General features: G+C 35.0%; 1 protein-coding gene across 4 annotated transcripts in view; it reads left to right on the top strand.

Moving 5' to 3' along the window:
* BABAM2 (BRISC and BRCA1 A complex member 2) overlaps positions 1-13,394 on the top strand; it is a 161,189-nt gene that overhangs the window by 28,423 nt on the left and 119,372 nt on the right. For all 4 annotated transcript variants that reach the window (XM_090135185.1, XM_090135184.1, XM_031594460.2 and 1 more), the window contains exon 4: positions 760-854. In XM_090135185.1, the coding sequence (XP_089991311.1) occupies positions 760-854 (95 nt within the window). The remainder of the gene's footprint in view (positions 1-759; positions 855-13,394) is intronic.

The following is a 13,394-nucleotide window of genomic DNA, read 5'->3' as shown; positions in this document are numbered from 1 at the left end:
GATATGGCTTTTCTTGGATTGTCAGATTTTTCATAAGCTCACATGCAAATGACTTCACTTCCTCTTGACCTATGGAACTCTGAAGCATGCTTACTAATGAAATAATACAACCTACTTTCTTTTTCAATTATAATGTCAGTAATTAATTGTGTATTTTGTGACACCAGCAAGATGGGAACTCAGTGGCAAGCTGTGATGATTTAGATTTTTAGTTAATTTTAGTCTCTCAGTTTAAACGCATAATACGTTTTTCTTGGCAAGAATTTTGATAATTTTAGTGATCTCTATTGGCCTGCTTATTCTTCTTCCTAAGAGTTGGGATGGAGAGGAAAAGAACGAATAAGAGCTACTGTGCTTTAAAGGCTCCAGTATTTTCAAAATAATAATCTTGATAGTTTGCATCTAAGCTTTACTTAACGTGCAAAACACTGCAATCTAAATGTGGTGCTTCTGAAAAAAACTTTGATAACGTTGTGTTTTTAGGCTACCCTCAGTAGTCTTTGAATTACAATTTGAGATATGAAGCAATAATATACTTCACGTTTCACTGCTTGCAGAGAAGGAAGAAGCAGTGCTTCAGGAATTTGATTTAATTCCCCAAAGCATCTGATGCTTGTCTTGCATGTAAATTTTTGTCAAAATCACAAATATATTTAATATAGCTATCAAATTTTATGTAATGTGTATCCTATGTACAATATCTTATTTTTAAGCACATATATAAGGATGTAAACCATGTTTTCATTTTTTGCTTTTCAGGGGATATAATATTCAATGCTCACTATCCTGACCTGCCTCCAGATTTTATCTTTGGAGAGGATGCTGAATTTTTGCCAGATCCTTCTGCCTTGCATGTAAGTACTTTAGTTTGAGAACCTCATACCATACAAAGAAGTTTGGCTTTTTTAGAATAGCTTCAGCAACAAGAATTTGCTAACAGTGCAGAATAAAGGAAAAAAACCCTTTTTATCTCATTGTCATAAGAGTATAAAGAAGTTGTCTTTCAATGTGATTTAAAGTTGAATCCATAAATGTGATTTTATGTTTTAAATATTTTAATAAAGACAAGATGAATAGTTGAGTAGCTATTGGCAATAACTTGGAATACTTATTTGTAGTTATTTGCAGTAAGTAACTATTCAAGGTTTCTTTAAATATATATATATTTAATATCTGACCATCTTAAAATATTTCTTTCAGCAAGAAGGATTGAACATCAATTGTATCTTTTAAAAGCATTTAGTTGCAGAAAAAGTAGCATAATGTGTAGTGTTGTCAATTATTTTTTTTCCCCCTCAGGTAAGATAAAACCAGGTTAATATTGTTGGAACCACCGTATCAAAGAAAGAGCTTATCTTCACACATGGAATAGGTGTGAATTCACACATGGAATAAAGAGAAAGCAAAGCACTTGAAAAAGATGGGTGGGTCAAAAATCAACTCAATTAGAAAGTATTTCTATAGTCTTATTACTACAAAAGAAAAAGCATCACAATATGAAACCAAATGGTACTGTTCACTATTCAAAAATAGCCTAAACTGGTAAGGCTTTATTTGAAGAAGCCAGCATTTATTATGCATCTAAAATACTTTTGCTCAGAGGTTACTAGTAGTTACTAAAAGGATGTTATGGTATTTTTCATCCTTACTCTGCTGCTTTTACAGTCCTGCAGCCCTGTGTTCTGGCTCAACGATGTTCTTTGTCAGTAGGGTTTGGTATATTTTTTTCCTGTAAATGTCCAGTGTCTCTTGTTATGGTGGAAAGTTAGTGGTTCCATTAGAAAAGTATGCCTCTGCTGTGGAGCTCCACTGTAATTCCTGCTCAGTGACCCACGCAGCAGGTTATCATCTCATTTCTCTTTTTTTCTTAAAATTTTCATCTTTTACTGGAAATTTGACCCAAGAAAAACAACAGTTGGCACTTCAAATATATTTGGTATGTGTGATTTTGTTCAACAGTTGGAAAAAGCTGCCTGTATATGTAGGATACATGGCATCATATGACGCAGACGTACACCTGGAAGCACCTTTCTCCTAGTGTAGAGCCATGCTAGGGTAGAGCCTCTTTGCATAGTACTCTGCTGTACCTCTCTTGTGCTTACCTCCAGCACAGCAGGGCAGTTGCATCAGGTATGGGAGCTCCCCGAAGCAAGTTTCCTGAGGCTCTCCTGTACTGTTCAGTGCTGGGGGATAGATGTCAGAGTGGAGCAGCCCCACTGTAGTGGTTGCACAGCTGAACACTGTCCTTTATATGTGGCATAACAGTTGCATTTTTTGTTTTTATCTTTATTCATTTCACATTAAGTTATGCTGAGAAATTATATCGTCTTCAAAGAATTAGCATTAATAATTGTTTTTAGCATACCTAGCTGAAATGTTGTAAGGTGAATGTCTTATCTCTTTGCTTCACCTGGTCATTTTCCTGTGAAACTTGCAAACTCTTTTGGGAAGGAACCGTGACACTGTTGAACAGCTATTCTGTTAGGCTTCTTTTAGGAGAGCTTTTACTTAGTATTCCAATTCTAGAATTGTTTTCACAATCTTTAATTTACTAGTTCTCTTATTTTTCCCTTTTTCTGTTTTACAGTACTATAGTGTCTTGAGAAGTATTCATAGTAGCAGCAGTTTCTGCAGTTGTTGTTAATGCAGCATTTTTGGGGCATCTTACAGAAGTATTGTTTGGAGGGAGAAGTTTGCCAAGTGTGATGTGGTGCCTTATTTCTCATGTGAAGAGAAGTTGCTTGTAATACTCATCCACTGAGAAGCCCATAAGAATAAAAACATCCTTAGTTTTCTTTCTTTCTTACACTGTTCGTTAATGGTGCATCATTTGGGTGCATTGCTTTTCTTCTGCCTAACCATGGAACATACTTCCCACTCCCTGCATTCCAACACAGCTTGAAGAGCCATTTGCTCCTTGATGCATAAGATATTAATTAGCCTATTTTAAAATTAAAAAGAAAAGAAAAATAAATTGGCAGCCCAACAGTTTTTCTATGGTCATTATGCCTTGCTATAGCATTCACTATGTTAATGTAATCTTTTTTGATAAGGTACTTGGTCATTCTCCTCCAATCCCTACTGATGTTATCAGAGCAAGTTCTCCCCACTTTTCAGCTATGGTGTGCCTTTGCTTTGGTATTTGCCTTTTAATGTTCAACATAGTTTACAGACTTGTTTTCTCCAGAATGTTACATTAACAGCAACTTGTTTATTATGCTAAGCATTTTAATAACTCCCTTTTCTCCACATGTCTCAGACCTGTTTAATGAAGATGATATTAATTGTATTCTAATGTATTAGGGGAATTTTTTGTAGTTAGTGGAAAGGTATGTTAACATGTTAAGCAAAAACAGATTAGCATGTTGATCATAATTCAATACTTTTAATCTTGAGCAACCTACAAATACTTTTGATGCAGCAGTTCCTGGAAATCAAAACAGAATCTACAATTCACAAAAGCATGTAGATAGTATTAAATGAGGGGTAAGTCCACAGTCTCTAAGTAAAGAGTATATGCAATGGAATATGTGGGAATTCTGACGCTGTGCCTTCCTGCAGTGCTCTCATCTGCCTGAATGTCTTGTTTGTCAAGCAGAAGTCATCACATGTTCCATGGCTTGAGTCAGGCTTTCTGTTCAACTTGAAACAAGAACCAGGTACTCTGGATTCCTCAAGCTTATGTGGCTATGTTAGAGGCTGTCAGGAGGCTTCCCTAATGAAACCTGAATCACATCAGTCGCTCCTGCAGTTTCCATAGCTGTAGGCAGACCTTCAAGTTACATTTTCATCTATACTCTGTAACAGGTGTTCAGTTAAGCAGCTGTTAGAGACAGCTAAAACAAGATTCAAGAAGTCCTGCATTTTAAAAAGTAGATGCTGTATGTGAAGATGTCTTTTTTTTTTTCTTCAGGAAATAACTAAATAGTTGGGCTTGTATTTTAGCAATGAGATGAGATGATATATTGAGTACTTGATATAAACAGATCTAATCAGTTCCTTTGTTAAATTGGTATTAAAATCAAGTCAACATGCCTTTTGAAACTCTGCTTTCTTTCTGTATTTCACAGAAATATTAAAATTGCTTCATTTTGAAACTCAGGCTGAGTCTCAATAGTTATCCTGCTGGTTGTAGGGTACAATTTGTGTATATTCTGGGTTCCTAGAATGATGCAGAGATTGGTACTATAGTCAAGGGATTACTATTCCTTTGATTTTGGTTTGTCATACTGTTTCAATTATAATAAGAGCTAAATTCTGTAGGCTGATGATGCTATGCACAATTTAGGCATTATTAGAAATAAACACTTTTTTTTTTCTTTTTATTAAAAATATCCTCAGCTATAGTATGTGCTTGATACTTGTGTGTATAGTATGCATAAATAAGTCAGCTTCTCTGAATGTAAATAGAAAAGTTCTTCCCTGCTCTAGTGTTTATGCATTTTGGATGACAAGTATTAAAAATGTATTTTAAAAACAACCTATGATTCACTCTGTTCTGATTAAAAATTCAGTTGGCACAAAACAAGATTAGTGATTGTGTACGGATGAGATTAATTTGGAGCTCATTACAATGACGCCAGTTTGAGTAACAAGAATTGTTTGTTATGTTAGCCTAGTTGATTGTTAATGTGAGCCAGTTAATAACTGAAGTGCTTATGCAAAATGTTAACCCCATTTTTCCAATAATTTTGAAGTATATTCTGCTTGGCAAAGAGGATACAATAGCAGTGTGTGCAAGCTAGTGGTTAGTTTAAGAGCTTATGGTTTATTTTTTTTTTTTAGCATCCTACTTCAGCCAATCACCCCAGAAAGATTCTGCCCACTCAGTGCTATTGAAAAGACTTCCTTAGCTGTACTGGTGATGGAGGCAAGAGGATATGAATATTTCCTGAAGCCCAGCAAGTGCTGAATGTGTCCTTGCAGGCTACTATATGTGGGAATACATATGTTGCATTCACGTGGGAGAGTGTTGCCATCACAGTAATGCAGAGAATAGACCAATTCTGTTCTGATCCCAGAACAAGGAGCTAGAAATAGTTTGCCCTTGTCAAATTGCTAATACTAGGTACAGATTTCATTCATGCAGCTAATTGTGCTGCTAGAGTATGTTAAATGTTATGTGATGTGTCTTGTATAGAGCAATTTTTATTTTAAGCACTTTTATTTGGATTATTAGACTCTGTAGTATTTATCGTATGACTGTATGACAACTGTCATAAAGGCTGTATTTCTTCTGTGGCTATGTTCAAAATCTTAATCATTGCTACTGTCATCTTCTTGAGCGAGCGTGTAATAGGTAGTGAAATAGTTCCTTTAAATATCTCCCCTTTCTTTAATTGTTCTTCATCCACCATCAGGTGCATAAGGCAGATGTTTAACAGCATCAGTTGTCCCTATGCTCACAGTTGTTTAAAAAAAAAATAAAAATGCTTGTATTAGCTCATGCCATCTAAACTACTTTATTCTAAAAAGCCTGGCTGTTGTCTTGTTGACAGAGGGGCAGATGCTTATTACATGTTTTAATATTGAAAGCCCCCTCTGTAAGGGCAAATGAGCGCTGATAGTTTCAGGATATGGCTATAAAGTTGGGGTCTGGGAGGTTATTGGATTTGTCAGGGAAATGTGTCAGTAAGTTTGAACTGTTCCAGCATTACCACCTTTTCTGTTGCTTGTATTTGGGATGTTAGCAGTGGATTCCATTCTTGGATCACTAACCTACCACTCTTGCACTAAAAGCCTTAATTTAACGTGTTTTTAATTTGATTGTAGAGAATTTAAGTGTAACAGAATGCAGGATTGGACGTTCTGTATTTTAAAATAAACTAAATATTTATGGTGCTGCGAGGACTTAGTAACCTTGTGTAATTCTCTGTCATTTTCTACTTGTGTAAAATCACTGTATCTATTTACCTCGCTTTCTTTTTCTGAAATTTCAGCATTTCTTTGCATAGCTTATGAAAATTTTCATTCAGTCCAAAAGTGTAAGCAGAAGAGAATATGCTATTTCCAAAAGTTCTGCTTGAGTTATTTGTAACATCTTAGCTGTTTTTTTTTTTCTCCTAGCCAATCCATGAAATTAAACAAATTCATATGTTTGGATCCTATGTATTTAATTTTTGGGAGGAAAATATCTGATAAGCCAGGTAGTTTTTCCTCCCTTTCTTAAAACTTGCCAATATATTCTTGCAAAATTAATTCCATTACTTCTCACTGAAGGACTTGGTAAGGTAAGGAAACATTTCCTTCCTTTTTTTTTTTTTTTTTTTTTTTTAATTTAAGTAAATGAATATCTTTAAATAAATGCTTGCGTTTATTTCAAGATATGTAGATTTGGCTTAGACTTGAGCTCAGAATATTGGCCTCTTGAATATCTGGATTTTGTCTTGAACTCAGTTTAGTTAAGATAGTCTCATTTATGACGTGGGGCAATATGACTAAGCATGCTCATGTATTTACAAAAGTAAATATAATATATCTGCTTTTCAGGAATTAAAGATCTTGCTAGTAGTAAGAGCATTACAATAAGTCCTAGTTTATCTCAGAGATTTTCAGGTCATTGTTTAAAACAACAGTACAAAGCTGATGTCCAAAGCTGGATGTATGAAAGTAGAATGTCTTTTATTTGAATGTTTGAGAGTGGAATAATAATTTTGATATGGTAATTTTTTTAGTAACAATCAGTGTCATTACATCTTTTTTGTTTGTTTGTTTCATGTAATTGAAATGTAAACTTGACTTGAACAATGTCAGTAAAATTTGTAAAGAAAAAAAAGCTGTTATTAGAGAAGCTGGCAAAAATTAAAGGATTCTGGCCCTGGTGTGTAATGTTACTGGCACAATACATTCCATTTCTTCACAAGAACTCCAAAATATAAGAAATGTCTTGGCTTGAAGGCAACAGCTTGTTAGCTTTCTAGAAACACATTTCAAAAGAAAAAAAAAAATCAAATCTAGCACAATCTTCCTGAATTTGAGAACACATTTAAATTCAATGTGATATGCCTATTGAATTCAAGTTGTTGAGCCATGATAACAGATTTTTCTGGAGAGACAGTCAGCCTGTGCTTAGAAATATGCAAGCAGAACAAACTTTTAAATTATCTGATTATAGAAAGTCATTGATAAATAAATACTCTGTCTGATAATGCTGTTTTAGATTTAAGTTCTAGCCCGTGAGTTCAGTTAAAACTTACAATTGTTGGTGATTTGGGTTTTTTTGTTTGTTTTAAACCAATGGGAATAGTTTAAGTCTGGGAGACTGCAGATTCTTCAGAAAATATTGCTGAGACAAAGGAATGTCCTTGCATACAGCCGAGTCCTCCATTGATTTTCCCACACAGAGGAGGACTCAAGCTAAGTTTTGTCAGCTTTTTGCTGGTCTAAGTTTCTGCATACATTTGTTTCAAAATCTCTCTGCTTTACTCATTGTTTACATGCTTGTATGCCTGTGTTTCTTCCCTATCTTCCATCTTAGATCCTCAGGCATATATATACTTCAATTATCTTTAAAATAAATAAGTACAGAAGTATATTTCCAATGCGGTTAACATATTGTTTGTGGTATATAGTTCTTATGATTTTAAATGATTTTTTTTTCCATTTATCTGTCTTTCTGGAGGTGTAGCTTTCACTTGCATAAAGGAACTGAGTGTTCTTCTTATACTGCTTTTTTGAGAAGATATTACTGATTTGCATTAATTTGTCCAGTATAATAGGAGAAGATGTGGTACTTGGTGTTTTTCTGAGGGACTGTATTTTCAAGGTCATATACGTTCTCTTGTAGTGCAAATGTGGAAGTAAAATTCAAATACTGCACACTGGCTTAGCCACTGAAACCCACAATGTGATGGATCGATTTTGATTTATGGGATTTTGAGAGGGAGGAAAATGGTTAGAAGGAAACTGTTTTCTATATGCCACCCAAAAGTAAAAGCTTAAGGGATATCAGTGGACCCAGCCAAAAATATTATCTGTGAAGTTTCTACCTCCCTGCTGTAGCTAAAATTACTGGTTTTGACAGGAAGGAAAAAGCCCAAGGACTGATAAGAATGAAAAACCAGCTGTTAAATAGGGACTCTTGAGGTAAAGCATTACTACTGAGACAGTGATCTGTTCTCTGGTACACTGAGAGTCAGAGAAGTTTGGGCCTGTTCATGCTGCCATCCATACATGACAAGCAGGTCTGTAGGTAAAAGATATGAAAGCACATGTCTTGTTTTAAAATTTGTTCTTTCTTGAGCTATATTCTTTTATTTGCTGGCTGGTTAGACGTGCTCACCTCTGGTAAGAGATTCCCAAGGTGAAAAAAGGTTGTGTGCTCACTTGGTTTAGCTAATTGGATTTCCTATCCCAGGATCAGTGTGTTGAGGGAACTAAGAAATTCCTTCTCAGAATGAGTAGAGGTACAGGGTGGGAGATCTGGAAAGGGACAGATTCTGCTCTGATCTCTTAGCAAAGCAGGACAAAAAATATCTTACATGCCAAAGCTTTAGAAGAGTAATTAGATATTGTTCTCTCTCTCCTGTGATGGTAGGAAGTAGTAACTTTTGAGCATCTGATTATCTGTGGGAGAAGCCACCAGGCTTTTTCAGGAAGAGTACACAACTAAAATGCTCTTCTGGGCTCAGAGTTGCAGTTTCTATATCTCCAGAGCAACCTTAGAATACAAAGATCAGCTATCTCAGCTGCTCCCACAGCAAGTTGTAGGAATGAGATGTGGCAACCTTTAGAACTTTTGTGCTCTCCTGTTCTTGGTGAATGATGCTTGAGAGAAAGTGGTGGATTTATTCTCAGTGAATGCGGAAGAGTGTTCCATGTGTCCTATTTACTGAGTTTTATTTTGGAATTGAATTGGGTGTGTAATTACTAATCCACAGTCACGCTGTCTAACCAGTGGGAAAAATGATGGAAAAAAATTTTGGTATACAAAATGTAGGATGCTTTTCCAAAATCAAAATTAATTTTTTAATGTTCTACTCATGTTGTTCACTTGGTCTGTATTTTCATGCTAATTCAAGGCCTTCAGGTATTTGAAATTTTGGCTAAGCATTTATAGACTAGTATAGTTTGTGCATCCAGTTTTTATAGCCTCTCACTTAAAAGAAAATACTGACTATCCCAAGTTTTGCATAATGCAAAAAGTGTGGTTGTACATAGAAGCCAGGAGAACATAAATGGTCTGTAATTTCTTTGGTAGTACTTACCATGATAGAAGTGCTCCTGAGTTGAATTGTTTTCATGAAATGTTAAGTCTTTGATGTTTACTTATGCCCAAAAATGATCATTTCAGGCATGTTGCTCCAGAAAGTTGTACCAGTGGTGCTTTGTGGAAGGAGGATAAGAAGAACGTGTGAAAATAAGATGACAAGAAGATGATGTGTAGGTTTACAGTGACTGATTTGAAGCTGCAGACTGTAGGATGGTTAAGTGCTGGCTTCTAAGAAGCTGAAGCCTTTAAAGTTGTTGTAACACTCCAGCCCTGCAAACACTGTGAAAATTATCTGTTGATAGGAAGATGTGAGCATATGGCAGATAATTATCCTGTGCCTTTTTCTGTGAGCAGTTTCACCATGGTAGTCCGTGAAAACTGTAGCAGAGCAGAAACTGAAACCTTATTTCCCAGTTTCTAGTCTAATACTGTAACCACTTGACCAATATCTCTTCTGTAATTACATGCAGCTAGAGTGCTGATAACACAGTGTGGTCTTTCTCATTTCAGGTAAAAACTTACATGAGTACTTCTTTTAAGCCACTGTAGGATGTAAGATGAATGTGTGCAGCGTTCAGATAAAAACAACATGGAAATCTGTACTTAGATTATTTTTTATGATAATTCTGGATGGGAAATGCTGTAGAAATGCGCTACCACTCTTACGGGCCTGGGAGGTTTTGTTTACTGACATTTTCTCGTGAATCTTAATTTCTTGCTTAGAAATATAAAAGTACACTAACTTAAAATAAGATCTTGCTGTTGTTTCCTGTAGTATAGCCAGGAAAAACAGTTACAATCTGTCTTCTTTAAAATCACATTCCTGGAAGAAATTCTGGCAACCTGGATATTTAAACACATTTCAAAGAAAAACAATTTCAGATCAATTAGAAATTGTTAGCATATTTTCATTTTGATAATGTGGAATTACAATGTTCTGCAGACATTGCCTGAAGTTATGAAATAAGCAGTAACCTGTACAGAGGCTATGAATTAGCTGCTTTTAGAGCAATGGTTGCTTTATGTTTTTTGAAAAAAAAAAGGATGGGAGGGAATAGATAATCACTGACACTGAGTAGTTTGCAAAAGTTCTTGATTTGGTTTTTGGAAGGATAAAGGAAAGACTGTAATGCACAAAATGTTCCAGAACAAAACTCACATGTGTTTTCTTTGCCAAAAGTTGAATATTGTGGCTGCTTTGAAAAGCTAAATTTTACATCGCTTTCCTAGAAGGGATGAGAAGCTGTTTTGTAGGTTTTCACATGTCTCACCTTTAAGAAGATGTCATTAAAAGTACTATGGTCTGGCTGCAAGTTTTCTTTATCTCTTTCTGAAATCTAGTAGGTATCACTATTTATTTAAATTAATTGCTGTTGAAATGGCTTAAATTTCATTCTCTGTGGGTGGCCTTGTATTATTTTCACTCTGCCTCTTTATACACAATTTAAGTAAATTGATTTTTCTCAACACTTTGGTCTTATCTGATGGCTCAGAAACCTTTCTCTATCAAACTGCTTGCTTTTTATGCAGTCAGTTTCTGTCAAGAGATGGGATTAAGAGTAAGAGTGAGAGAATTTGAAGATGGATTTTGATCCCCAACAAAATCTGTGGGATTTTCTTCCTAGTAAAAAAAAAAATACTTCCTAGTATTCTGTTCAGTGAGCTTGTTTAAATTAAAATCTAGCAGATCTTCAGAATAGATCTCCTGAATCTCTTTGGGTTTTGCTGATGTAGACAGTGAAAATGAATGCCTTATCTTCTGTTAGTCTCAAAATATAATAACTGAATACTCTATTTCCATTTGTATTGTCATACAGTGCATGTGGGGTCGAGGGCAAAGGCAGTGCATGTGCACGTTATTAGAAATCATTCTGAAGTCTAAATATCTAATTTCACAGAAGACTTCTTCCTGCAGACTTTAGTCTGCTAATGAAGAAAGTTAGCAATTGCAGCGGAAGCTTCTGTGACAATAGAAATATTGACTTCCTTATGGAGAGTTGCTGCCTTATGGAGAGTTGCTGGTGGACAGATGGCAGTTGGTGGCCAGCTCCACTATGAGCACTGCTACCTGGTGAAGTTTCTGGGATCTGTTCTCTGTCATATGGAAGGTGGAACACGCATACTTTTCCTGTGGAACAGCTTAGTCCTACTATTTAGAATTAATTCTTTAATTGGAAGAATGAGGATTAGCCAGCCATCTCAGCTAACATTGCCAGGTTTCTGTCTCCATAGAAAATGCATAGTTGTTTTTTCATGCTACTGACCTGCTACTGAACTAAACTGCTTAAGATGAGGCAACAATCCATCTTTTTAGAAAATGAAAGTTGCATGAGTTTCATTATGGCAATGGGAAGACTGATTAAAAAGGTTTAAATAAAAATTGAAATTGTGGAGTTGCATCTAGTTGTGGAGGTTATAGGCAGAAGCATGAGCAGTGCCTAAACAGAAGAGAATTGTTTAACTGAGTCTCCATCCACAGGCTCAGCAAATAAGAGATAAATTCTTCCATGATGAGCTGAGAAAATGGTACTAACATTAAAATGGTTGTAACCATTCCAAGATGTGCATCTAAGCCTTTATAGACATGATTGCAGAACTAGTTGTGGATGCACAGTTGGAGTTGATTCATAGTTGTATACTGTTTTACGATGGGCTGCAAATTTGCACTGCACTGTTCCTTTAAAAATATCTCTTGGCAAAGTGGACAAGGAATTGGATCCAAGTCTGGATTTCTTTATTTTAAATGCATTACTGGATTGTTCTGTAAAATTTGATTAGCTCTCTGGAAAGTCTGCAGAAATCTCATTTCAAATTAGAAAAGATGTATTGAATGAAATATCTAAGTTAGGATACTGTCAGTACTCCTGTCAGTGTGCTCACTTTTTGGATATAACATTCATTTTTATTGCAATTTGATAGCTGTTTCTTTAAAAAATTCTTTCCCTCTTTTTTCTTTTTTTTTCCTTTTATTTTTAGCTTATTTGAATATATACATTTTGTCAGAGACAAAATTAAAGGTCCTGGTAAGTAAGACAGAAGGCGATTTAGACAGAAGCTATGGAAAGCAACATGTATTCTGCCATGTACATATTTGCTGGGTATTTCTTTAATTGGGTTTTTCATACCTGCCAGGCTTCTGCAGTCTGGCTGTAGCAAATGTGTGTTTCTATGTTTCCAGGATTTTTCTGAAGCGGTAACAACTAAACTTCTTAATTTTGTATATGTATACATTCAGAGCATAAATTTTATGCAATTCTTTGTGACAGAACTTTGAGCCATGGAACACAGAAACACTGGAAGCTCATTTTGTTCTTCTTGTGCTTTAAGTACTTTAAAATACTGTTTTGTACAAAAGCTGTGTTGGCCAGGGTTGGAAAACAGGCAAAAAGCAGAAAATGAAGGAAGAAGGCTGCTGCTCTTTTTTTTTTCTTTCTCTTTTCTGAAGTTTTTAGTTTAAGATATTACTTAAAACAACTTCCATAGGCTACTTGGGTAAGCAGTACTACATTGCTGAATAAAATATTGTTTAGAACATCTTTAAAGAAAGAGGTCAATTTACTGTTGCAAGAGCACATTGAATTAAGTGACAAATCTTTGCATGTTCTCAGGAGACTCATTACAGTGCTGAAATTGTAGTGATTAGGACATTCTACAAAGGATCAACTTGACAAATATCAAATTCTGCTTCTGTTATGTTTCTGTCTGTGCTATAGATAGTTGCTTTCTTTGTCTCTGATTTCAAAAATAAAGGAAGATTAAAGAAGGTACTATTTGAAGCTGTGAAAGAGCAATACAGCATGTATTTCTGACATGCTGTTGAAATTGAATTATAGTAAAATGGCTTAAAAAATACTTTTAGATGAATGAGCAATGCTTAGGACAAATGACACTTCAAATTAGATAAAAAGATTTCATATATAAGTCATATTCAAAAGAGTTTTGGTTTAAAATTTATAAATTCAGATCTGAAAAGAACATTTCTAAAAGCTAAAAAAAAGAAAAAAAAAAAAGAAAAAAAAAAAGACCAGAAAGGTAATGGCCAATAACCAGGTAGCAAGTACCATAATAAAATAATTATAAAGTTAAAAAATAATGTGTATTTAAATCAGAACTTGTTACAGAAAATTTGTGTATTTTCCTCTGTATTTACTGCTGCATCAACGAGAATGGATTGGAATTGGCA

The sequence above is a fragment of the Phasianus colchicus genome, chromosome 2 (assembly GCF_987193195.1).
Source record: "Phasianus colchicus chromosome 2, bPhaCol1.hap1.1, whole genome shotgun sequence".
NCBI classification, from domain to species: Eukaryota; Metazoa; Chordata; class Aves; order Galliformes; family Phasianidae; genus Phasianus; species Phasianus colchicus.
Note: the sequence above shows the minus strand (reverse complement) of the source record. Positions and strands in the feature narration are given on the sequence as shown.